Source organism: Melanostigma gelatinosum (assembly GCF_949748355.1).
Source record: "Melanostigma gelatinosum genome assembly, chromosome: 17".
Classification (NCBI taxonomy): Eukaryota; Metazoa; Chordata; class Actinopteri; order Perciformes; family Zoarcidae; genus Melanostigma; species Melanostigma gelatinosum.
The window spans coordinates 23551109-23574587 of record NC_136650.1 but is presented as its reverse complement, the minus strand read 5'-3'; the positions used below and the strand labels follow the sequence as shown (position 1 = coordinate 23574587).

Below are 23479 nucleotides of genomic sequence, written 5' to 3'. Positions count from 1 at the left end.
CACAGACTGAAGGAGGAGAGGACACAGACTGAAGGAGGAGAGGACACAGACTAAAGGAGGAGAGGACACAGACTAAAGGAGGAGAGGACACAGACTGAAGGAGGAGAGAAGGAAACAGACTGAAGGAGGAGAGGACAGACTGAAGGAGGAGAGAAGGACACAGACTAAAGGAGGAGAGGAAACAGACTAAAGTAGGAGAGAAGGACACAGACTAAAGGAGGAGAGAAGGACACAGACTGAAAGAGAGGAGACAGACTAAAGGAGGAGAGGACACAGACTGAAGGAGAGGAGAGAGGAGGAGAGGGCACAGACTGAAGGAGGAGAGGACACAGACTGAAGGAGGAGAGGACACAGACTGAATGAGAGGAAACAGACTAAAGGAGTAGAGGAGACAGACAGACTGAAGGAGGAGAGGACACAGACTAAAGGAGGAGAGGACACAGACTGAAGGAGGAGAGGACACAGACTGAATGAGAGGAAACAGACTAAAGGAGTAGAGGAGACAGACTGAAGGAGGAGAGGACACAGACTAAAGGAGGAGAGGACACAGACTGAATGAGGAGAGGACACAGACTAAAGGAGGAGAGGAGACAGACTGAAGGAGGAGAGGACACAGACTGAAGGAGGAGAGGACACAGACTAAAGGAGGAGAGGAGACAGACTGAAGGAGGAGAGGACACAGACTGAATGAGGAGAGGACACAGACTAAAGGAGGAGAGGAGACAGACTGAATGAGAGGACACAGACTAAAGGTGGAGAGGACACAGACTAAAGGAGGAGAGGACACAGACTAAAGGAGGAGAGGACACAGACTGAAGGAGGAGAGGACACAGACTAAAGGAGGAGAGGACACAGACTAAAGGAGGAGAGGACACAGACTAAAGGAGGAGAGGACACAGACTGAAGGAGGAGAGGACACAGACTAAAGGAGGAGAGGACACAGACTAAAGGAGGAGAGGACACAGACTAAAGGAGGAGAGGACACAGACTGAAGGAGGAGAGGACACAGACTAAAGGAGGAGAGGACACAGACTGAAGGAGGAGAGGACACAGACTAAAGGAGGAGAGGACACAGACTAAAGGAGAGGAGACATCACAGTTCAGGATTTGAAATAACAGAAACAGACGAATGTTTGATTATAAAAATAAATCATTTGAAGTTCATTGTGCTTTATTGTCTTTGTGTCTTTATTGTTGATGAATTATCACTTTATTTTATCGAGATGTTTTCTTCTCCATTTAAACCAAAGACAACATATATTTAAATGAGTTCTTATAATCTTTATCTTCCATATATTGTTGTGTATTAGTCTGAGGAATTTATAAAGTTTATAAAATATGATGCTTTACAAATAAACTAACTGTTTATATAAAGTATGAATGCATAATGCAGAGTACTTCTACACTGTGGTATTAGTACCTTTACTGGAGTATCAGAATACTTCGAGAACAAGTGTTACTTAGTACTTTTACTGAAGTTTCAGAACATTAAATATTAAAGTATTACTTGTTAAATGTCGTAAACAAGTTATAAATGGCGTTCAGGTTCACACCAGCCGTCCAAGGATTGGCTGTAGGTTTCCTCTCCTGTCATTGGTCCACACGGACGTCACTCAGAGGATTCTGTGAGCTGATTGGTCAGATGGCAGCAGACTGTCGGTGACGGATGTACCGTCACGTAGCTGCTGGACGGTGTGACAGAGCGGGACTGAGAGAGCGAGACAGAAGAGTGAGACAGAAGTGAGATGGAGACGGCCAAGGCGAAGCCGCAGCCTCGGCTGGTGGTGTCCACTCAGCTGGACGCTAAAGACGAGCTGGAGGAGGTAGGCTGACCCGGGCTAACGGGCCTATAACCCGGGATAAACCCGGTTAGAGCGGCTTCATGAGCAGTTAGCGGCGGGTACAAAGAGACGGGATGGACCTACGGGACGGCTAGCAGGCTAGTTAGCATAGCTAGCATGGCTGTGCTAACTAGGCTGTTAGTATGCTTAGTGTATGCATAGTTAGCCTAGCACCTGCCTCGCGGTGTTCTGTGTAAACACGGTGTTACTATTTCGGTCTGTGTGTGTGTGTGTGTGTGTGTGATGACACTGCTCGCGGACAGTTAGCCTAGCATAATACTACGTAAACATGGATGAGACCCGAAAGGTGACAGATACGCATGCGCAGTGCTCCTGTTTCACATGTCAGAAGTAGAGAGAGATGTTGGCAGTTTAAATATCTGTACTAGCTTTGTTTACACGTACAAGTACTGTTTACACGTACAAGTACTGTGTACTACTCAACTCTTTGTGTACAAGTACTGTGTTCATACATCACAAGTACTCAACTATTTGTGTACAAGTACTGTGTTCATACATCACGAGTACTCAACTATTTGTGTACAAGTACTGTGTTCATACATCACAACTACTCAACTCTATGTGTACAAGTACTGTGTTCATACATCACAACTACTCAACTCTTTGTGTACAAGTACTGTGTTCATACATCACAACTACTCAACTCTATGTGTACAAGTACTGTGTTCATACATCACGAGTATATCATCCTGTGGTGTTAGTTCTATAGTGTTTATCGTTTTATATCAAATATGTAAAGTATTTCCTGTCAGCAGGACGTTTGATCAGATAAAAGCAGGATAAATATATGACATCATGTAGAAATCATTTATGAACATTGTTTTTATTTATTTATTTGTGTTTGCAGAGATTGGAGCGTTGTGTTGGGATCGTCCAGTCGTTGACCAATGGGCTTTCAGAGAGAGAGGCCAACGACGCGCTCACTGCCAACGTAAGAAACGTACCCTGTACTGGTGCTGCTGCTAGTGCTGCTGCTTGTGCTGCTGCTAGTAATACTGCTTGTGCTGCTGCGAGTAATACTGCTTGTGCTGCTGCTAGTAATACTGCTTGTGCTGCTGCTGCTGCTGCTGCCAGTGCTGCTGCTAGTAATACTGCTTGTGCTGCTGCTGCTGCTAGTGCTGCTGCTGCTGCTAGTGCTGCTGCTGCTGCTAGTGCTGCTGCTAGTAATACTGCTTGTGCTGCTGCTAGTGCTGCTGCTAGTAATACTGCTTGTGCTGCTGCTAGTAATACTGCTTGTGCTGCTGCTAGTAATACTGCTTGTGCTGCTGCTGCTGCTGCTGCTAGTGCTGCTGCTAGTAATACTGCTTGTGCTGCTGCTGCTGCTAGTGCTGCTGCTGCTGCTAGTGCTGCTGCTGCTGCTAGTGCTGCTGCTAGTAATACTGCTTGTGCTGCTGCTAGTGCTGCTGCTTGTGCTGCTGCTAGTAATACTGCTTGTGCTGCTGCGAGTAATACTGCTTGTGCTGCTGCTAGTAATACTGCTTGTGCTGCTGCGAGTAATACTGCTTGTGCTGCTGCGAGTAATACTGCTTGTGCTGCTGCTGCTAGTGCTGCTGCTAGTAATACTGCTTGTGCTGCTGCTGCTGCTAGTGCTGCTGCTGCTGCTAGTGCTGCTGCTAGTGCTGCTGCTAGTAATACTGCTTGTGCTGCTGCTAGTGCTGCTGCTAGTAATACTGCTAGTCCTGCTGCTTGTAATACTGCTTGTGCTGCTGCTAGTGCTGCTGCTAGTAATACTGCTAGTGCTGCTGCTTGTAATACTGCTTGTGCTGCTGCTAGTGCTGCTGCTAGTAATACTGCTAGTGCTGCTGCTTGTAATACTGCTTGTGCTGCTGCTAGTGCTGCTGCTAGTAATACTGCTAGTGCTGCTGCTTGTAATACTGCTTGTGCTGCTGCTAGTGCTGCTGCTAGTAATACTGCTAGTGCTGCTGCTTGTAATACTGCTTGTGCTGCTGCTAGTGCTGCTGCTAGTGCTGCTGCTAGTAATACTGCTAGTGCTGCTGCTAGTAATACTGCTTGTGCTGCTGCTAGTGCTGCTGCTAGTAATACTGCTAGTGCTGCTGCTTGTAATACTGCTAGTGCTGCTGCTAGTAATACTGCTAGTGCTGCTGCTAGTAATACTGCTTGTGCTGCTGCTAGTGCTGCTGCTAGTAATACTGCTAGTGCTGCTGCTTGTAATACTGCTTGTGCTGCTGCTAGTGCTGCTGCTAGTAATACTGCTAGTGCTGCTGCTAGTACTAGCAGCAGCAGCAGTACCAGCAGCGTACTGCTGCTGCTGCTAGTGCTGCTGCTGCTAGTGCTGCTGCTGCTAGTGCTGCTGCTGCTGGTACTGCTGCTGCTGGTACTTCTGCTGCTGGTACTGCTGCTAACACTGTGACTAACACTGTCCTCTAGGTGTGTAAAGGCCAGACGCAGCATGAGGAGGTGTGTCTGGGTCTCTTCTCGCTCGTCCTCACAGAGCCCACCCAGGCCCAGAGGGTGAGACACGACCACATCATCCTCATCATTGGTAATGTGTGACATCACTGTGACATCACTCTGTGTTTGTGACAGTGTTACAGAGACCTGACACTGATCAACAGAGACGGGATGAACGTGGTTCTGGTGAAGATCAACCAGATCCTGATGGAGAAGTTCCTCAAGCTGCAGGACGTCCCCAGAACACAGGTAAACAAATGCAGGTGTACATACAGGTACGTATACACACAGGTATACAGGTGATTATGTCTAAATGACCTGTAACGCTAACGGCTCCAGATGTTAACTGAAGTGATGTTTCAGCTGGTGTGGCTGGTCAGAGAGCTGGTGAAGAGTGGAGTGATGGGAGCTGATGGTGTCGTCATGACTCTGCTCAAACAGATTGCAGGTCAGAGCTATTAATATATAAATATATATGTATGTATGTATGTATGTATGTATATATATATGTATGTATATATATGTATATATATATATATATATATATATATATATATATATATATATATATATATATATATATGTGTATATATATGTATATATATATATATATATATATATATATATATATATATATATATACGCATATACATACACACACATCCACATGTTGTCGTCTCAAAGTAACTCTCTCATTGTGTGTTTTAAATCCAGGTGGAGATATTTCCACCAAAAACCTCTGGTTGGCTGAGAATGTTCTTGACATCCTGTTAGACCAAAAGTAGGTTTTACTTTGAAATCTATTCTAACCAAAGTTTAGTCAGACTGAAGTACATGTGATGTGTTTCTGAAAGTACTTTATGCAAGTATTCTGTACTGTGAAGCAGCTAGAGGGTCTGTACTAGTGCGCCGTATGATATTCATTTTTCACACACCGTCATACCGGTGCACAGCCGAAACAACTTCTGTCACTCTTCAACACATAAATACGTGAAACACATTTTTGGTCATACCGCCCAGCACTGGTCTGTACCGTGAGGGTCTGTTCTGTGAGGGTCTGTATTGTGAGTAGGGTTGGGTACCGAAAATCGGTGCCAATATGGTACCGATTCCTATACAACCGGTACCTACCGGACAGAAACGCAACGCAGATGTCGGTGCTTCCTTTCGGTGCCTGAGCCGATTTGAAATACTTTTTTACACTACTCTGATGACTCCGTCCTGGCAGCAGGTAACGATGGCCTCGGTCCGCCGCTCCTCACTCATAGTATTATTACAACCGGCCGAGCCGTGCGCGCTTAGAAACAAACCGCTCCGTCATTCTGACGAAGCTTCGGCCATGATTTATTAAAGAGAACGAGATCTGTCAAACGGCCGGCAGGCTACTGACTTCCTCCATCGACATCCGGGTACGTAGCGCTGCCGCTCATAAGCACAACAACACAGGCACGCGGAACCTTCTTCTTCTTCTTCTTCGAGGTGTAGTGGCGGTTGGCAAACGATGAATTGGCGCATTAGCGCCACCAACTGGTAAAATAAAATAAGTCAGGAGAGGTGTCGTATTTTGCCAGAGAAGGCAAATATGCTCATATTTCTGCAAAATAATTGCTGAAGTTTGAAGCTGTAGTGTGTGTACAGAGTGTGTGTGTGTGTTTTGTATTCATTTAAGTGTACTGTAAACTGTTAACAGTTAATATATTGTTCAATTTGAAGCACCGTTTAGGCACCTGTATTGTTTTAGCACCGGTATCGGAAAAAACCCAAACGATACCCATCCCTAATTGTGAGGGGTCTATACCCTTAGGGGTCTGTACCGTATATATCTGACTATCTTCCTGTCTCTAGAGAGTGGGTGTTGAAGAGTGGGATGCTGATAGCGATGTCAGTCTACACGTACCTTCGTCTTATCGTCGACCACGGAGCTCCGAACCTCCTGATTCTGCGTCAGAAAGAGGTTGACTACTGCATCTCCATGCTGAGGGAGAAGGTAAGGAAGGAAGGAAGTGTGTGTATTGATTACCCAGGTGGTTACCATGACGGCCCCGTCTCTCTGTAGTTCATGGAGTGTCAGATCATCGGCAGAGATCTGGTCCGTCTAATGCAGAACGTGGCTCGGATCCCAGAGATGGAGCTGGTGTGGAAGGACCTGCTACACAGTCCACAAGTCCTCAGTCCTCAGTTCACTGGTAAACTACACTACCCACAATCCTCAGTACACTGGTAAAGTACACTACCAACACTCTCCTGTAATCTGATGTGTTTCTCAGGTGTTCTCCAGCTGCTCACCGCTCGCACCTCCAGGAAGTTTCTGGCCTGTCGTCTCACACCGGACATGGAGACCAAGCTGCTGTTCATGACCTCCAGGGTAACTTTACCTTTACACACACAGTATATACACTAAATACACAAAGTGCACACAGTATATACAATGTATACACCCTGTACACTCACAGTATATGAACAGTATACACCTGGATGACTGACTTCTTACCTGTGTCCAGGTGCGTTTCGGGCAGCAGAAGCGCTATCAGGACTGGTTTCAGAGACAGTACCTGTCCACAGCAGAGAGCCAATCACTGCGCTGCGATCTGATTCGCTACATCTGTGGAGTGGTCCACCCGTCCAATGAGGTGCTGAGCTCCGACATCCTGCCGCGCTGGGCCATCATTGGCTGGCTGCTCACCACCTGCACGGTAAGGGGGCATCAATCTCAAGCTCATCATCTTTTAAAATCAAGAACTAACCAATCGATTGATCGATTTCTCCAGTCAAACGTCGCCGCCTCCAACGCCAAACTGGCTCTCTTCTATGATTGGCTGTTCTTCAATCCTGAGAAAGACAGCATAATGAACATAGGTGACACACACTTTTACCTTTCTACACTTGTGAGGACCCTCTTAGATAAAATGTATTCACCAACTCTGACCTAACCCTCACATGATAGTTACCAATAACAATAATGGTTACCAATACTAACTAATGATGGTTACCGATACTAACTAATGATGGTTACCGATACTAACTAATGATGGTTACTAATACTAACTAATGAGGGTTACTAATACTAACTGATGATGGTTACTAATACTAACTAATGAGGATTACCAATACTAACTGATGATGGTTACTAATACTAACTGATGATGGTTACTAATACTAACTAATGAGGGTTACCAATACTAACTGATGATGGTTACTAATACTAACTAATGAGGGTTACCGATACTAACTGATGATGGTTACTAATACTAACTAATGAGGGTTACCAATACTAACTAATGAGGGTTACCAATACTAACTAATGATGGTTACTAATACTAACTAATGATGGTTACTAATACTAACTGATGATGGTTACTAATACTAACTAATGAGGGTTACCAATACTAACTAATGAGGGTTACCAATACTAACTAATGATGGTTACTAATACTAACTGATGATGGTTACTAATACTAACTAATGAGGGTTACCAATACTAACTAATGATGGTTACTAATACTAACTGATGATGGTTACTAATACTAACTAATGAGGGTTACCAATACTAACTAATGATGGTTACTAATACTAACTGATGATGGTTACTAATACTAACTAATGAGGGTTACCAATACTAACTAATGATGGTTACTAATACTAACTGATGATGGTTACTAATACTAACTAATGAGGGTTACCAATACTAACTAATGATGGTTACTAATACTAACTGATGATGGTTACTAATACTAACTAATGAGGGTTACCGATACTAACTAATGAGGGTTACTAATACTAACTGATGATGGTTACTAATACTAACTAATGATGGTTACTAATACTAACTAATGAGGGTTACCAATACTAACTAATGATGGTTACTAATACTAACTGATGATGGTTACTAATACTAACTAATGAGGGTTACCGATACTAACTAATGAGGGTTACCAATACTAACTGATGATGGTTACTAATACTAACTAATGATGGTTACTAATACTAACTAATGAGGGTTACCGATTCTAACTAATGAGGGTTAACGATTCTAACTAATATAAACCTGAGCCGGCCCTGACTATAAACCAGTCCTATATTATTAACATATAACTAGTAAAGTTAGTGACTCTTGTTGTGTTTGGTTCTTTTGTGTCAGAACCAGCCATCTTGGTGATGCATCACTCCATGAAACCTCATCCTGCCATCACTGCTACACTGCTGGACTTCATGTGCAGGGTAACACAGACACACACACTCAAACACACGGACATACAGACACTCAAACACAGACACACACACTAAATCGATCATCTCTCCTCAGATCATTCCTCACTTCTTCCCGCCATTGGAGTCTCAGGTCCGTCAGGGCGTCTTCAACTCGCTCACCTTCATCATGGAGAAGAGAGTGCTGGCGTAAGAAGCACACACACACACACAGTCAGTCCACCGCCTATTGATTATTGATCAGCCTCTCTGTCTCTCAGTCACCTCGCTCCACTCTTTGATAATCCAAAATTGGACCGAGAGCTTCGATCGATGCTCAGAGAGAGATTCCCTGAGTTCTGCAGCTCGCCCTCCCCCCCGACTGAAGGTACCACACACACACAGAGACACACACACACACAGACAGATGATGAGGTTTTATAGATCTGATCTTTAAAGTGTTGATCCTTCAGAATCCAGTCTTGCTGGATGTAGAATGTCAGAATCAGAGTTTGTCAGGTTTTGTGTGTGTGTCCTCTAGTTAAGATGGAGGAGTCCACTTCCTTAGAGATGGACAACCATGTGTTGGACAAGGAGGATGGTTGCTATGACAACACAGAGGCGGCCTTCAGCGATGATGAGGAGGAGGTCCACAACAAAGGTGAAGAACCAGTTTTGACTGGTTTACTTTTAATCAACCACTGTAACCACTATAGCTACTGTAGGCAAGGCAAGGCAAGTTTATTTGTATAGCACATTTCAACAACAAGGTAATTCAAAGTGCTTCACATGAAACCATTAAAAACATAAAGGCAAAAGAAAAGGAGATTTAAAACATACATTGAAACAATAATCGATGTCTCCCTGAGACATTACGGTGCACGCAATAAATCATACACTGCCGCAATTCTGCAATTACTCGCACACAAACCACGTCTGGAAAAGATCTCTGCCGATCTGCGTTTCATAGTGTACGCCTTGCACGAACTCGGTCCCGGAGGAAATGGCGATATATTGTGCAGTCCTTTTAAAACCATTAAAAGCATCAAAACATAAGGCAAAAGAAAAGGAGATTTCAAAAACAATTAACAAACAGTGCAAGAAATAAAATGCAGAAATGCAGGAAATTGATTAATATATGAATTGAATGTGGTTCAATTAAAGGCAGCAGCAAACAGAAAAGTCTTCAATCTTGATTTAAATGAGCTGAGGGTCTCAGCAGACCTGCAGCTTTCTGGGACTTTGTTCCAGATATGTGGAGCAGAAAAACTGAACGCTGCTTCTCCATGTTTAGTTCTGACTCTGGGAACAGAAAGTAGACCGGTCCCAGACGACCTGAGGGGTCGGGATGGTTCATAAGGTAGCAGCAGATCAGAGATGTATTTTGGCCCTAAACCATTCAGTGCTTTGTAAACCAACAGCAGCATTTTAAAGTCTTTGTTGGACAGGAAGCCAGTGCAAAGACCTCAGAACTGGAGTGATGTGATCCACCCTCCTGGTCTTAGTGAGGACTCGAGCTGCAGCGTTCTGAATCAGCTGCAGCTTTCTGACAGACTTTTTACAGAGACCTGTAAACACACCGTTACAGTAGTAAAACTAGTGAGTCTGCAGCTGAATGCTATCTGACCGTCTCGACCAATCACTGTGCAGGCAAGAAGAGGGAGTTCAGGTTTCATCCAATCAAAGAAGCCGTGGTGGAGGAGCCCGCTGACGTCACACCGTGGATCGACCAATTAGACGACACCATGAAGGAGAAAGTCCAGCAGCTGCAGAAGACCAGGTGATCATTTATTGATCATTTATTGATCAGTAATACTTATTGATTATGTCTCCTCAGTGTTTATTGATCAGAAATACTTATTGATTATGTCTCCTCAGTGACACAGAGACTCAGTGTGAAGTGATGCAGGAAATCGTGGATCTGATCCTAGAGGTGAGTTCATAGATCAGTCTGTGTACTACTATTTTCTACTATGTTCTACTGTGTTTTACTATGTTCTCCTGTGTTTTACTATGTTCTACTGTGTACTGCTGTGTTCTACTCTGTCTTACTCTCTGTGCGGTGTTGCAGGAGGACTTTGACTCGGAGCAGATGTCTGGTCTGGCTTCTTGTCTGGCTGAACTGTTTAAAGATCACTTCAGAGGAGACGTCCTGCCAGATGAGATCACTGAGGAGTAAGACTGTTAACATTTCATTGATTATAGGTATCTAGAGACTAAAATACATTCAGGAATATCCATATTTCATCGGGATTAAAGGGTTAGTGTTAGTCCTAAAGAAGTCACAAAAAGTCCTTCACTCAAACTATCTCGAAACCTAGCACGAAGAGTCCCAAAAACCACCACGAAGAGTCCCAAAAACCACCACGAAGAGTCCCAAAAACCACCACGAAGAGTCCCGAAAACCACCACGAAGAGTCCCAAAAACCACCACGAAGAGTCCCAAAAACCACCACGAAGAGTCCCAAAAACCACCACGAAGAGTCCCAAAAACCACCACGAAGAGTCCCAAAAACCACCACGAAGAGTCCCAAAAACCACCACGAAGAGTCCCAAAAACCACCACAGAGAGTCCCAAAAACCACCACAGAGAGTCCCAAAAACCACCACAGAGAGTCCCAAAAACCACCACGAAGAGTCCCAAAAACCACCACGAAGAGTCCCAAAAACCACCACAGAGAGTCCCAAAAACCACCACGAAGAGTCTCGAAAACCACTAACACGACATGCTGATGGCAACATATGTTTGGAGGGATAAAAGGTCTAATAACTTTAAGAACCTGTCTGTCTGTCTGTCTCTGATTACCTGTCTGTCTCTCAGGTCCCTGGAGGAGTCGGTGTCCAAACCCGTCTGCCTGGTCTTCAGGAACCTGGTCACCATGCAGGAGGATAACAGTGGATTCTCTGTGCTGCTCGACATGTTGGCTGAATTCTACCAGAAACAACCCAAGATCGGGTATCACCTGCTGTACTACCTCAAAGCCAGGTAAGACCCGGGGTGTGTCCCAATATGAAGGGGTCGTCCATAGAAGTACACAAGGACAGTAAGGACTAAAAGGAGCAGAGTAGCAACGATACGAAGAGTGAACAACTTAATGCTTCACCAAGGAACGATCGCTGCTATCAACAGACGAGTCGCGACTTTGTTTGGCTCATTTTTGTGGAGTTAGCCGGCTAGCTAACTAGCGTGTGTGTGTGTGTGTGTGTGTGTGTGTGTGTGTGTGTGTGTGTGTGAGTAGTAAAGCAGCCAACGGTAAGATGATGCTGTACGAGTCCTTTGCTCAGGCGACGGCTCTCGGTGATCTGCACACCTGTCTGATGATGGACATGAAGGCGTGTCAAGAGGACGACGTACGACTGCTCTGCTACCTAACGCCCTCTATATACTCTGAGGTACGTATATCATCCTGTGTCGAGATCTCCTGAGATCTCCTGAGGTCTTTCGAGGTATCCCAAGATCTCCTGAGGTCTTTCGAGGTATCCCAAGATCTCCTGAGGTTTCTCGAGGTCCCTTGAGGTCTCTCGAGGTCGCCTGAGATCTCTCCAGGTCGCCTGAGATCTCTCGAGGTCCCTTGAGGTCTCTCGAGGTCGCCTGAGGTCTCTCGAGGTCGCCTGAGATCTCTCGAGGTCGCCTGAGATCTCTCGAGGTCGCCTGAGATCTCTCGAGGTCCCTTGAGGTCTCTCGAGGTCGCCTGAGGTCTCTCGAGGTCGCCTGAGATCTCTCGAGGTCGCCTGAGATCTCTCGAGGTCGCCTGAGATCTCTCGAGGTCCCTTGAGGTCTCTCGAGGTCGCCTGAGGTCTCTCGAGGTCGCCTGAGGTCTCTCGAGGTCGCCTGAGGTCTCTCGAGGTCGCCTGAGATCTCTCGAGGTCGCCTGAGATCTATCGAGGTCGCCTGAGATCTCTCGAGGTCGCCTGAGATCTCTCGAGGTCCCTTGAGGTCTCTCGAGGTCGCCTGAGGTCTCTCGAGGTCGCCTGAGATCTCTCGAGGTCGCCTGAGATCTCTCGAGGTCGCCTGAGATCTCTCGAGGTCGCCTGAGATCTCTCGAGGTCCCTTGAGGTCTCTCGAGGTCGCCTGAGGTCTCTCGAGGTCGCCTGAGATCTCTCGAGGTCGCCTGAGATCTCTCGAGGTCCCTTGAGGTCTCTCGAGGTCGCCTGAGATCTCTCGAGGTCGCCTGAGATCTCTCGAGGTCGCCTGAGATCTCTCGAGGTCTCCTGGGGTCTCTCGAGGTCTCCTGGGGTCTCTCGAGGTCTCTTGAGGTCTCGGGTCTTGTGAACGTGTCCCTTCAGTTCCCAGATGAGACGTTGAGGAGCGGTGAGCTGCTCAACATGATCGTGGCTGTCATCGACTCCACACAGGTGAGTGAGTCTGCGACCAAAGACCTGATCCAGACCTTCATGACCCGGATCACCTGTTCAGTAACCAGGATGTAAACTCTATAGTTACAGGAGCTGATGTGTCACGTGATGATGGGGAACCTGGTGATGTTCAGGAAAGACTCTGTCCTCAACATCCTCAGTGAGACACACACACACACACACACGTCTCTTACTGCAGAGGACACTGTCGTCCTGGGTCCTCACGTGTCCTCATGTGTCCTCACGTGTCTTCATGTGTCCCAGGGTTCGTACGGTCATGGAAAACCTGGAAAAGTCATGGAATTTTAAAATGGTTATTGGAAAAAAATAAAATCCCAAAAGTCATGGAAATATGTAATATTCATATTTTCATGTCGTTCATTTACGCTGAGTGGTCAGCTGGTGTTTCTCAGACTGGAGTGAGACAAGGAGAAAATGTGATGTGGTGATCTTCTCAACAGAACATCTTTGACGTGTGGAGTCTCGGCCAATCAGCGTTCAGATGTGTACAGCGTCTTCATTTCCCTCCGTTACAGTTTGAGTTCCGTTATGTTCCGTTACCGTTCAGACTTGCTGGGTTAAGTTAACGTCCGCTGCATGCGGAACTTTATCGACTGTTAACGTTCGTCATTATCACGAAAAAACATAACGTGATGACACATGCACCCCCCCCCCCCCCCCCCCCGTTCCGGTTCAGTTCACGCGGTCACTCATTAACGTTAAACCGGAACACCGGCGCAACTGGTTGCAGGTTGTTTGTTTTAACTCAAAGTAGAATGAGATGATGAGGTCAGAGAGCTTCAGGGAGACGAGGCTGTCTGTAGCGCAGCTTGATGCAGGATGAGATGTGAGTGGAGCTGGGCCTGGATAAAGGTGGAGCTCTGGGCCTGGATAAAGGTGGAGCTGGGCCTGGATAAAGGTGGAGCTGGGCCTGGATAAAGGTGGAGCTGGGCCTGGATAAAGGTGGAGCTGGGCCTGGATAAAGGTGGAGCTGGGCCTGGATAAAGGTGGAGCTGGGCCTGGATAAAGGTGGAGCTGGGCCTGGATAAAGGTGGAGCTGGGCCTGGATAAAGGTGGAGCTGGGCCTGGATAAAGGTGGAGGTCTAAACAGACGTGAGTGCAGCTTCCTGCTGTCACAGTGTTTTAACACATTGATATTCAGGGTATGATGAATGCAGCCTCTGCTCCAATGAGATGAACTACAGCAACAAGGGCTCACGTGTCCTCATCACACTGTTCACTGTGACGACCACAGCCAGTGGACCAACAGGCCCACGCTGCTCTCAGGAACCCTGAAGTAATGAGGGTTAAGGTGCCTGTACCTTCATTTCAGCGGGTTGCTAATGCAGAGGCGTGTATAGATCACAGCTATTATTTTACTCTTGATAAACTACTTTAGACAGAGTAGATTATCATTTTCATTTAAATAATTGAACTGGATTGAATGCATATTAATTGCAAACAGAAGATAGGCCACAGTTCTACCAGATGCACTAACAGTAGAAGTTAATGTGAAGACGTACAGTAACAGGGAAAGCAACATGTGCACTAGCTGGATGCTGCTACCTACTGAAGCTCTTATTGATGTGTCCGTGTTATGAACGCCTGTCAGCCAGAGTATATTTATAAATGTTTATTCTTTTAATCAAACTATTGTCTCATTCGTTTGTCATTTAAGGTAGACTGTATGCTTTGGAATTCTCATTGTTCGTTTAAATACATTTTCTCACTTTTTCACATATACACCGAGATTTCACAAAATGTTTGGTCATGGAAATTTGGTTTAGAGTCATGGAACAGTCATGGAAATCCATTGGTCAAAATATGTATGAACCCTGGTGTCCTACTGGGTCTTCATGTGTCCTCATGTGTCCTGGGTCTTTGTGTGTCCTCCTGTGTCTTCACATGTCCTCGCGTGTCCTCCTGTGTCTTCACATGTCCTCGCGTGTCCTCCTGGGTCTTCATGTGTCCTCACGTGTCCTGGGTCTACATGTGTCCTCACGTGTCCTGGGTCTACATGTGTCCTGGGTCTACATGTGTCCTCACGTGTCCTGGGTCTACATGTGTCCTCCTGTCTCAACAGTTCAGTCTCTGGACTGGGAGACCTTTGAGCAGTACAGTACCTGGCAGCTGTTCCTGGCCCACAGTGTCCCTCTGGAGACCATCATCCCCATCCTCCAACACCTCAAATATAAAGGTGACCAGGAGACGTTTGCCTGTCCTCCGGTCTGATGGGACACTTTACTCACAGATGTTCTCTTCTGTCTGCAGAACATCCAGAGGCCTTATCCTGTCTGCTGCTGCAGCTCCGCAGAGAAAAGTATGAATATTTATGTTAATCTGTGGTCTGTTAATATGTCTGTTGATGTGTCTGTTGATGTGGCTGTTGATGCGGCTGTTAATATGTCTGTTGGTGTGTATGTCTGTTAATATGTCAATGTGTCTGTTAGTCTCTCTGTTGATATGTCTGTTGATGTGTCTGTTAATATGTCTGTTGATGTGTCTGTTAATGTCTGTTGATCTGTCTGTTGATATGTATGTTAGTCTCTCTGTTAATATGTATGTTGATGTGTCTGTTAATATCTGTTGATGTGTCTGTCTGTTAGTCTCTCTGTTGATCTGTCTGTTGGTCTCTGTTGATGTGTCAGTTAATATGTCTGTTGATCTGTCTGTTAGTCTCTCTGTTAATGTCTGTTGATGTGTCTGTTAATATATCTGTTAGTCTCTCTGTTAATATGTCTGTTGATGTGTCTGTTAATATATCTGTTGATCTGTATGTTAGTCTCTCTGTTAATATGTCTGTTGATGTGTCTGTTAATGTCTGTTGATCTGTCTGTTAGTCTCTCTGTTGATATGTCTGTTAATGTCTGTTGATCTGTCTGTTAGTCTCTCTGTTGATATGTCTGTTGATGTATCTGTTGATCTTTATGTTAGTCTCTCTGTTAATATGTATGTTGATGTGTCTGTTAATATGTCTGTTGATGTGTCTGTTTGTCTCTGTTAATATGTCTGTTGATGTGTATGTTAATATGTCAGTTGATCTGTATGTTAGTCTCTGTTAATATGTCTGTTGATGTGTCTGTTTGTCTCTGTTAATATGTATGTTGATGTGTCTGTTAATATGTCTGTTAGTCTCTCTGGTAATATGTCTGTTGATGTGTCTGTTGGTCTCTGTTAATATGTCTGTTGATTTGTATGTTAATATGTCAGTTGATCTGTATGTTAGTCTCTGTTAATATGTCTGTTGATGTGTCTGTTTGTCTCTGTTAATATGTATGTTGATGTGTCTGTTAATATGTCTGTTAGTCTCTCTGGTAATATGTCTGTTGATGTGTCTGTTGGTCTCTGTTAATATGTCTGTTGATGTGTCTGTTAATATGTCAGTTGATCTGTATGTTAGTCTCTGTTAATATGTATGTTGATCTGTATGTTAGTCTCTTAATATGTCTGTTGATCTGTCTGTTAGTCTCTCTGTTAATATGTCTGTTTATGTCTGTTAGTCTGTCTGTTAATGTGTTTGTCAATCTCTCTGTTATTGTGTCTTTAACCTCTCTGTCTGTCCCAGGCCCAGTGAGGAGATGGTAAAGATGGTCCTGAGTCGTCCGTGTCACCATGAGGACCAGTTCACCACCAGCATCCTGAGACACTGGGCCTCCAAATACGACGACACGCTGGGAGAACATATCAAGACCCAGCTGATCAAGAACAACAACCAGCCCCGCAAGAGACAGAGGTGAGACAGACAGCCAGAGAGAGGGGTGAGACAGACAGGGGAGGACAGAGAGACATACAGACAGAAGAGAGACAGAGGGGAGGACAGACAGACAGACAGAGAGAGGGGTGAGACAGACAGGGGAGGACAGAGAGACATACAGAGGGGAGGACAGACAGCCAGACAGAGGGGTAAGACCGACAGGGGAGGACAGAGAGACATACAGACAGAAGAGAGACAGAGGGGAGGACAGACAGACAGAGAGAGGGGTGAGACAGACAGGGGAGCACAGAGAGACATACAGACAGAAGAGAGACAGAGGGGAGGACAGAGAGAGGGGTAAGACAGACAGGGGAGGACAGAGAGACGTACAGAGGGGAGGACAGACAGCCAGACAGAGCGGTAAGACCGACAGGGGAGGACAGAGAGACATACAGACAGAAGAGAGACAGAGGGGAGGACAGACAGACAGAGAGAGGGGTAAGACAGACAGGGGAGGACAGAGAGACATACAGACAGGAGAGAGGACAGAGGGGAGACAGAGGGGAGGACAGACAGGGAGACGATTTTAAGTTGGTTTGTTTAATGACGTAACGTCTTCTGTGAGGACACGGTGTCATGGGGGACTAACCCGTCTGTCTCTCTGTCTCCAGTCTCCGGAGCTCCAGCAGTAAACTGGCTCAGCTGACCCTGGAACAGATCCTGGAGCACATGGACAACTTGAGACTGAGTCTGAGCAACACCAAGAACAACTGTTAGTACTCGCACACTCTCACACATACACACACTCACTCGCACTCACTCACACTCACACACTCTCACTCACACTCAGTCACACGCACTCTCACTCACTCACACACACACTCACTCACACACTCTCACACACTCTCACACACTCTCACACTCACACACTCTCACACTCACACACTCTCACACACTCTCTCACACACACACTCTCACGCACACACACTCTCACGCACACACACTCTCACGCACACACACTCTCACGCACACACACTCTCACGCACACACACTCTCACGCACACACACTCTCACTCACACTCACTCACTCACACTCACTCACTCACACTCACTCACTCGCACTCACTCGCACTCACTCACACACTCTCACTCACACTCAGTCACACGCACTCTCACTCACTCACACACACACTCACTCACACACTCTCACACACACACTCTCACACACACACTCTCACACACACACACTCTCATGCACACACACTCACTCACACTCTCACTCACTCACTCACACTCACTCACTCTCGCTCACTCACACTTACTCTCACTCACACTCACTCACTCACACTCTCACTCACACTCTCACTCTCTCACTCACACTCACTCACACACTCACTCACACTCTCACTCACTCACACTCTCACACACACACTCTCACACACACACACACACACTCTCACGCACACACACTCACTCACACTCTCACTCACTCACTCACACTCACTCACTCTCGCTCACTCACACTTACTCTCACTCACACTCACTCACTCACACTCTCACTCACACTCTCACTCTCTCACTCACACTCACTCACACACTCACTCACACTCTCACTCACTCACACTCTCACTCACTCACTCTCACTCACTCACTCTCACTCACACTTACTCTCACTCACACTCACTCACACTCTCACTCACTCACTCACACTCACTCACTCACACTTACTCTCACTCACACTCACTCTCACTCACTCACTCACTCTCACTCACTCACACTCTCACTTACTCTCACTCACTCACACTCACACTCTCACACACACACACACACACACTCTCACACACACACTCTCACACACACACTCTCACTCACACTCACTCTCACTCACTCACACTCACTCACACTCTCACTCACTCACACTCTCACTTACTCTCACTCACACTCACTCACACACTCACTCACACTCACTCACACACTCACTCACACACTCACTCACTCACACTCTCACTCTCACTCACACTCTCACTCTCACTCACTCTCACTCACTCTCACTCACTCACACTCACTCACACTCACTCACTCACACACTCACTCACACTCTCACACTCACTCACTCACTCTCGCACTCTCTCACTCTCGCACTCACTCACTCTCGCACTCACACTCTCACACACACTCTCACACACACACTCTCTCTCACTCACTCTCTCTCACACTCACTCACACACTCTCACACACACACTCTCACACACACTCTCTCACACACTCTCTCACACTCACTCACACATTCACTCTCACATACACTCTCTCACACTCACTCACACATACACTCTCACACACACTCACACACTCTCTCACACATACTCTCACTCACTCACTCACACTCTCACACACACACTCACTCACTCACACTCACTCTCCCTCACTCTCACTCACACTCTCACTTACTCTCACTCACACTCACTCACACTCTCACTCACACTCACTCTCGCTCACTCACACTCACTCACACTCACTCACTCACACTCTCACACTCACTCTCACACACACTCTCTCTCACACTCACTCACTCACTCTCACACACTCACACACTCTCACACACACTCACACACTCTCTCACACATACTCTCACTCACACATACACTCTCACTCACACACACTCTCACTCACACACTCTCACACACTCACACACACTCTCACTCACTCACACTCTCACTCACTCACACTCTCACTCACTCACACTCTCACGCACACACACTCTCACTCACACTCTCACTCACTCACACACACTCTCACTCACTCTCACTTACTCTCACTCTCACTCACTCACTCTCACACTCTCACTCACTCACTCTCACACTCTCTCTCACACTCACTCACTCACTCTCACACTCACTCACTCTCGCACTCACTCACTCACTCACTCTCACACACTCACTCACACTCTCACACACACACACACTCTCACTCACTCTCACTCACTCACTCACACTCTCACTTACTCTCGCACTCACACACTCACTCACTCTCGCACTCACACACTCTCACACACTCTCGCACTCACACACTCACTCTCTCACACTCACTCACTCACTCTCACTCACTCACACTCTCTCACACTCTCACACTCACTCACTCACTCTCACTCACTCTCGCACTCACTCACTCACTCTCACTCACTCTCGCACTCACACACTCTCACACACTCTCGCACTCACACACTCACACACTCACTCACACACTCACTCACTCTCACACACTCACTCACTCTCACACACTCACACACTCTCACACACTCACTCACACACTCACACACTCACTCACACTCACTCACACATACACTCACACACACTCACACACTCTCTCACACATACACTCTCACTCACACACTCTCACACACTCACTCACTCTCACACACTCACACTCTCACTCACTCACACTCTCTCACACTCTCACACTCACTCACTCTCACTCACTCTCGCACTCACTCACTCACTCTCGCACTCACTCACTCTCACACACTCACTCACTCTCACACACTCACACACACTCTCACTCACTCTCTCTCACACTCACTCACACATACACTCTCACACACTCTCTCACACTCACTCACACTCACTCACACATACACTCTCACACACACTCACACACTCTCTCACACATTCACTCTCACTCACTCACTCACACACTTGAACTCTCACACTCTCACTCACTCACCTACACTCACTCACACACTCACTCTCACTCACACTCACTCACACTCACACTCTCACACTCTCACACTCTCACACACTCTCACACACACACACACACTCACTCACACACACACTCTCACACACACACACACACACTCACACACACACACTCACACACACACACTCACACACTCTCACACACTCACACTCACTCTCACTCTCTCACTCTCACACTCTTACTCACTCACACTCTCTCACACTCTCACACTCACTCACTCTCACACTCACTCACTCACTCTCACTCACTCTCGCACTCACTCACTCACTCTCGCACTCACACACTCTCACACTCACTCACTCTCACACACTCACTCACTCTCACACACTCTCTCACACTCTCACACACACTCTCTCACACACACTCACTCACACACTCACTCTCACACACACTCTCACACTCACTCACACATACACTCTCACACACTCTCACACTCACTCACACTCACTCACACATACACTCTCACACACTCACTCACACTCACTCACACATACACTCACACACACTCACACACTCTCTCACACATACACTCTCTCTCACACACTCACTCACTCACTCTCACACATTCACACTCTCACTCACTCACACTCTCTCACACTCTCACACTCACTCACTCACTCTCACTCACTCTCGCACTCACTCACTCTCACACACACTCTCGCACTCACTCACTCTCACACACTCACACACACACACTCTCACTTACTCACACTCTCTCACTCACTCTCACTCACTCACACACTTGAACTCACACACTCTCACACACTCACTCACACTCACTCACTCACACTCTCACACACTCACTCACTCACTCACACTCTCACACACTCACTCACACACCCTCACACTCACTCACACTCACTCACACACACTCTCACACTCACTCACTCTCACTCACTCACACACACACTCTCACTCACTCACTCTCACTCTCTCTCACTCACACTCACTCACTCTCACACTCACTCACTGACTCACTCACACACTCATTCACTCACTCACACACTCACACTAACTCACTCACTCACTCACTCTCACACTCACTCACACTCACACACTCACACTCTCACTTACTCACACTCACACTCACTCACTCACTCACTCACACTCTCACTCTCACTCACTCACTCACACATACACTCACACACACTCACACACTCTCTCACACATACACTCTCTCTCACACACTCACTCACTCACTCTCACACATTCACACTCTCACTCACTCACACTCTCTCACACTCTCACACTCACTCACTCACTCTCACTCACTCTCGCACTCACTCACTCTCACACACTCTCGCACTCACTCACTCTCACACACTCACACACTCACACTCTCACTTACTCACACTCTCTCACTCACTCTCACTCACTCACACACTTGAACTCACACACTCTCACACACTCACTCACACTCACTCACTCACACTCTCACACACTCACTCACTCACTCACACTCTCACACACTCACTCACACACCCTCACACTCACTCACACTCACTCACACACACTCTCACACTCACTCACTCTCACTCACTCACACACACACTCTCACTCACTCACTCTCACTCTCTCTCACTCACACTCACACTCACTCACTCTCACACTCACTCACTGACTCACTCACACACTCACTCACTCACTCACACACTCACACTAACTCACTCACTCACTCACATACTCACTCTCACACTCACTCACACTCACACACTCACACTCACACTCTCACTTACTCACACTCTCACTCACACTCACTCACTCACTCACTCACACTCTCACTCTCACTCACTCTCACACACTCACTCACACACTCTCACACACTCACTCTCTCACACACTCTCACACACTCTCTCACACACTCTCACTCACTCACACTCTCACTCACTCTCACTCACTCACACACTTGAACTCACACACTTGAACTCTCTCTCACTCTCTCTCACTCACTCACACTCTCACACACTCACTCACTCACACTCTCACACACTCACTCACACACACTCACTCACACTCTCACACACTCACTCACACTCACTCACTCTCACACACTCACTCACACACACTCTCACACTCTCACACACACACACACACTCTCACTCACTCTCACACTTGAACTCTCACACTCTCACTCACTCACACTCACTCACTCACACACTTGAACTCACTCACTCACTCATTAATTGTGTTTGTGTTGTCAGTCTTCACTCAGACTCCGATCCTTCAGGCTCTGCAGCACGTTCAGGCCAGCTGTGACGAAGCACACAAGATGAGGTATACACACACACACACACACACACACACACACACACACGGGCGAATGACATGACACCCGGTGCTGATGACATCACTTCCTGCAGGTTCAGCGACCTGTTTGCTCTGGCGGAGGAGTACGAGGACTCTCAGTCGAAGCCTCCCAAGTCTCGGCGTAAAGCTCCCGCCTCCTCGCCTCGCTCCCGGAAAGGAGCAGCGCCTCCCACCAACGAGGAGGAGAGCGGCTCCAGCAGCGCCTCGGTACGTATACACGACCCACTCGGGTCCTGGTCTGACCCGGGCTGACGTGGGGTTAGATGACAACAACAGTGTGTTCTGTGTTTCAGGAGGAGGAGGACTCAAAGCCCAAAGCCCCCAAGAGGAAGAGGAAAGGCTCGTCGGCCGTCGGCTCGGACAGCGACTGACGGACGCTCGGACCAATCAGACGCCGGACTGTCAGCGAACCCAAGAGAGGCCCCGCCCCCTCCCGACAACACGCACTGACCGCCATGGGAGGGGCGGGGCATCGGACACCATGAGACTGATGCTGTTTCCACGGAGGAGACCGTGTGGCTTCTATGTGGCGCTTCTCCCATGATGCACTTGGAGGAAACCACGAACTCTGGAAACCAGCAGTCACAGACTGATTTTAACAACATGATGATGAAATACGATGAAGAAGATGAGTGTGGTGGTTTGTGGGTACTTCTGACCCCCCTTTTTGTATTTTCTCTTTTTTTGGAGGGGGAGGGGGGGGGGCTTTGGACTCTTATTGTGGAGGATCTGGACTTCCTGCTGTTTTGAGCAGCTCCTTCCTGTCTGTCCCGCTGCAGTAAAATCTCCACGTCTGTTCATCATTTGTTACATTTTATCAGTGTCGACGTGAAAAACATAAAAAAATCAAATGGAGTTTGGTTTGTTGATCGGTTTATTTATTAGATCGGTAATCATTATTATCTTT

The 23479-nt window shown here is 46.9% G+C and overlaps 1 protein-coding gene and 1 pseudogene across 5 annotated transcripts; both read left to right on the top strand.

The window, feature by feature from the left end:
• Nucleotides 1-1684: 1684 nt before the first annotated feature.
• ints3 (integrator complex subunit 3) lies at nucleotides 1685-23427 on the top strand. Of its 4 annotated transcripts, none has more exons than XM_079288201.1 (29): nucleotides 1685-1823; nucleotides 2710-2793; nucleotides 4251-4334; nucleotides 4418-4523; nucleotides 4638-4722; nucleotides 4989-5055; nucleotides 6120-6261; nucleotides 6331-6460; nucleotides 6542-6639; nucleotides 6776-6967; nucleotides 7043-7130; nucleotides 8413-8492; nucleotides 8578-8669; nucleotides 8741-8847; nucleotides 9001-9120; nucleotides 10110-10239; nucleotides 10338-10392; nucleotides 10531-10634; nucleotides 11281-11445; nucleotides 11699-11852; nucleotides 12747-12815; nucleotides 12900-12975; nucleotides 14899-15012; nucleotides 15087-15135; nucleotides 16381-16548; nucleotides 17181-17281; nucleotides 22467-22539; nucleotides 22626-22779; nucleotides 22866-23427. In XM_079288201.1, the coding sequence occupies exons 2-29, from the start codon at nucleotides 2750-2752 to the stop codon at nucleotides 22941-22943; spliced, it is 2925 nt and encodes a 974-aa protein (XP_079144327.1). In that variant the 5' UTR covers nucleotides 1685-1823; nucleotides 2710-2749; the 3' UTR covers nucleotides 22944-23427. The 4 variants fall into 4 exon arrangements, 3 of the variants coding, with proteins under 3 accessions (XP_079144327.1, XP_079144325.1, XP_079144326.1); XM_079288199.1 differs by having other exon boundaries at nucleotides 4410-4523; XM_079288200.1 differs by lacking the exon at nucleotides 4251-4334 and having other exon boundaries at nucleotides 4410-4523.
• On the top strand, nucleotides 20042-21245 carry LOC306791474 (annotated as a pseudogene). The gene has a single exon. The product of its transcript is annotated as an uncharacterized misc_RNA (transcript).
• Nucleotides 23428-23479: the final 52 nt, after the last annotated feature.

What these genes read in the sequence shown, in the direction of transcription:
- ints3 (XM_079288199.1), top strand. Translation starts at nt 1,746, where the DNA reads ATGGAGACGGCCAAGGCGAAGCCGCAGCCTCGGCTGGTGGTGTCCACT. An exon ending in AGGACGTCCCCAGAACACAG is followed by an intron (nt 4,524 to 4,637) that starts GTAAACAAATGC and finishes GTGATGTTTCAG; the next exon opens with CTGGTGTGGCTGGTCAGAGA. An exon ending in CTGTACTACCTCAAAGCCAG is followed by an intron (nt 11,446 to 11,698) that starts GTAAGACCCGGG and finishes GTGTGTGAGTAG; the next exon opens with TAAAGCAGCCAACGGTAAGA.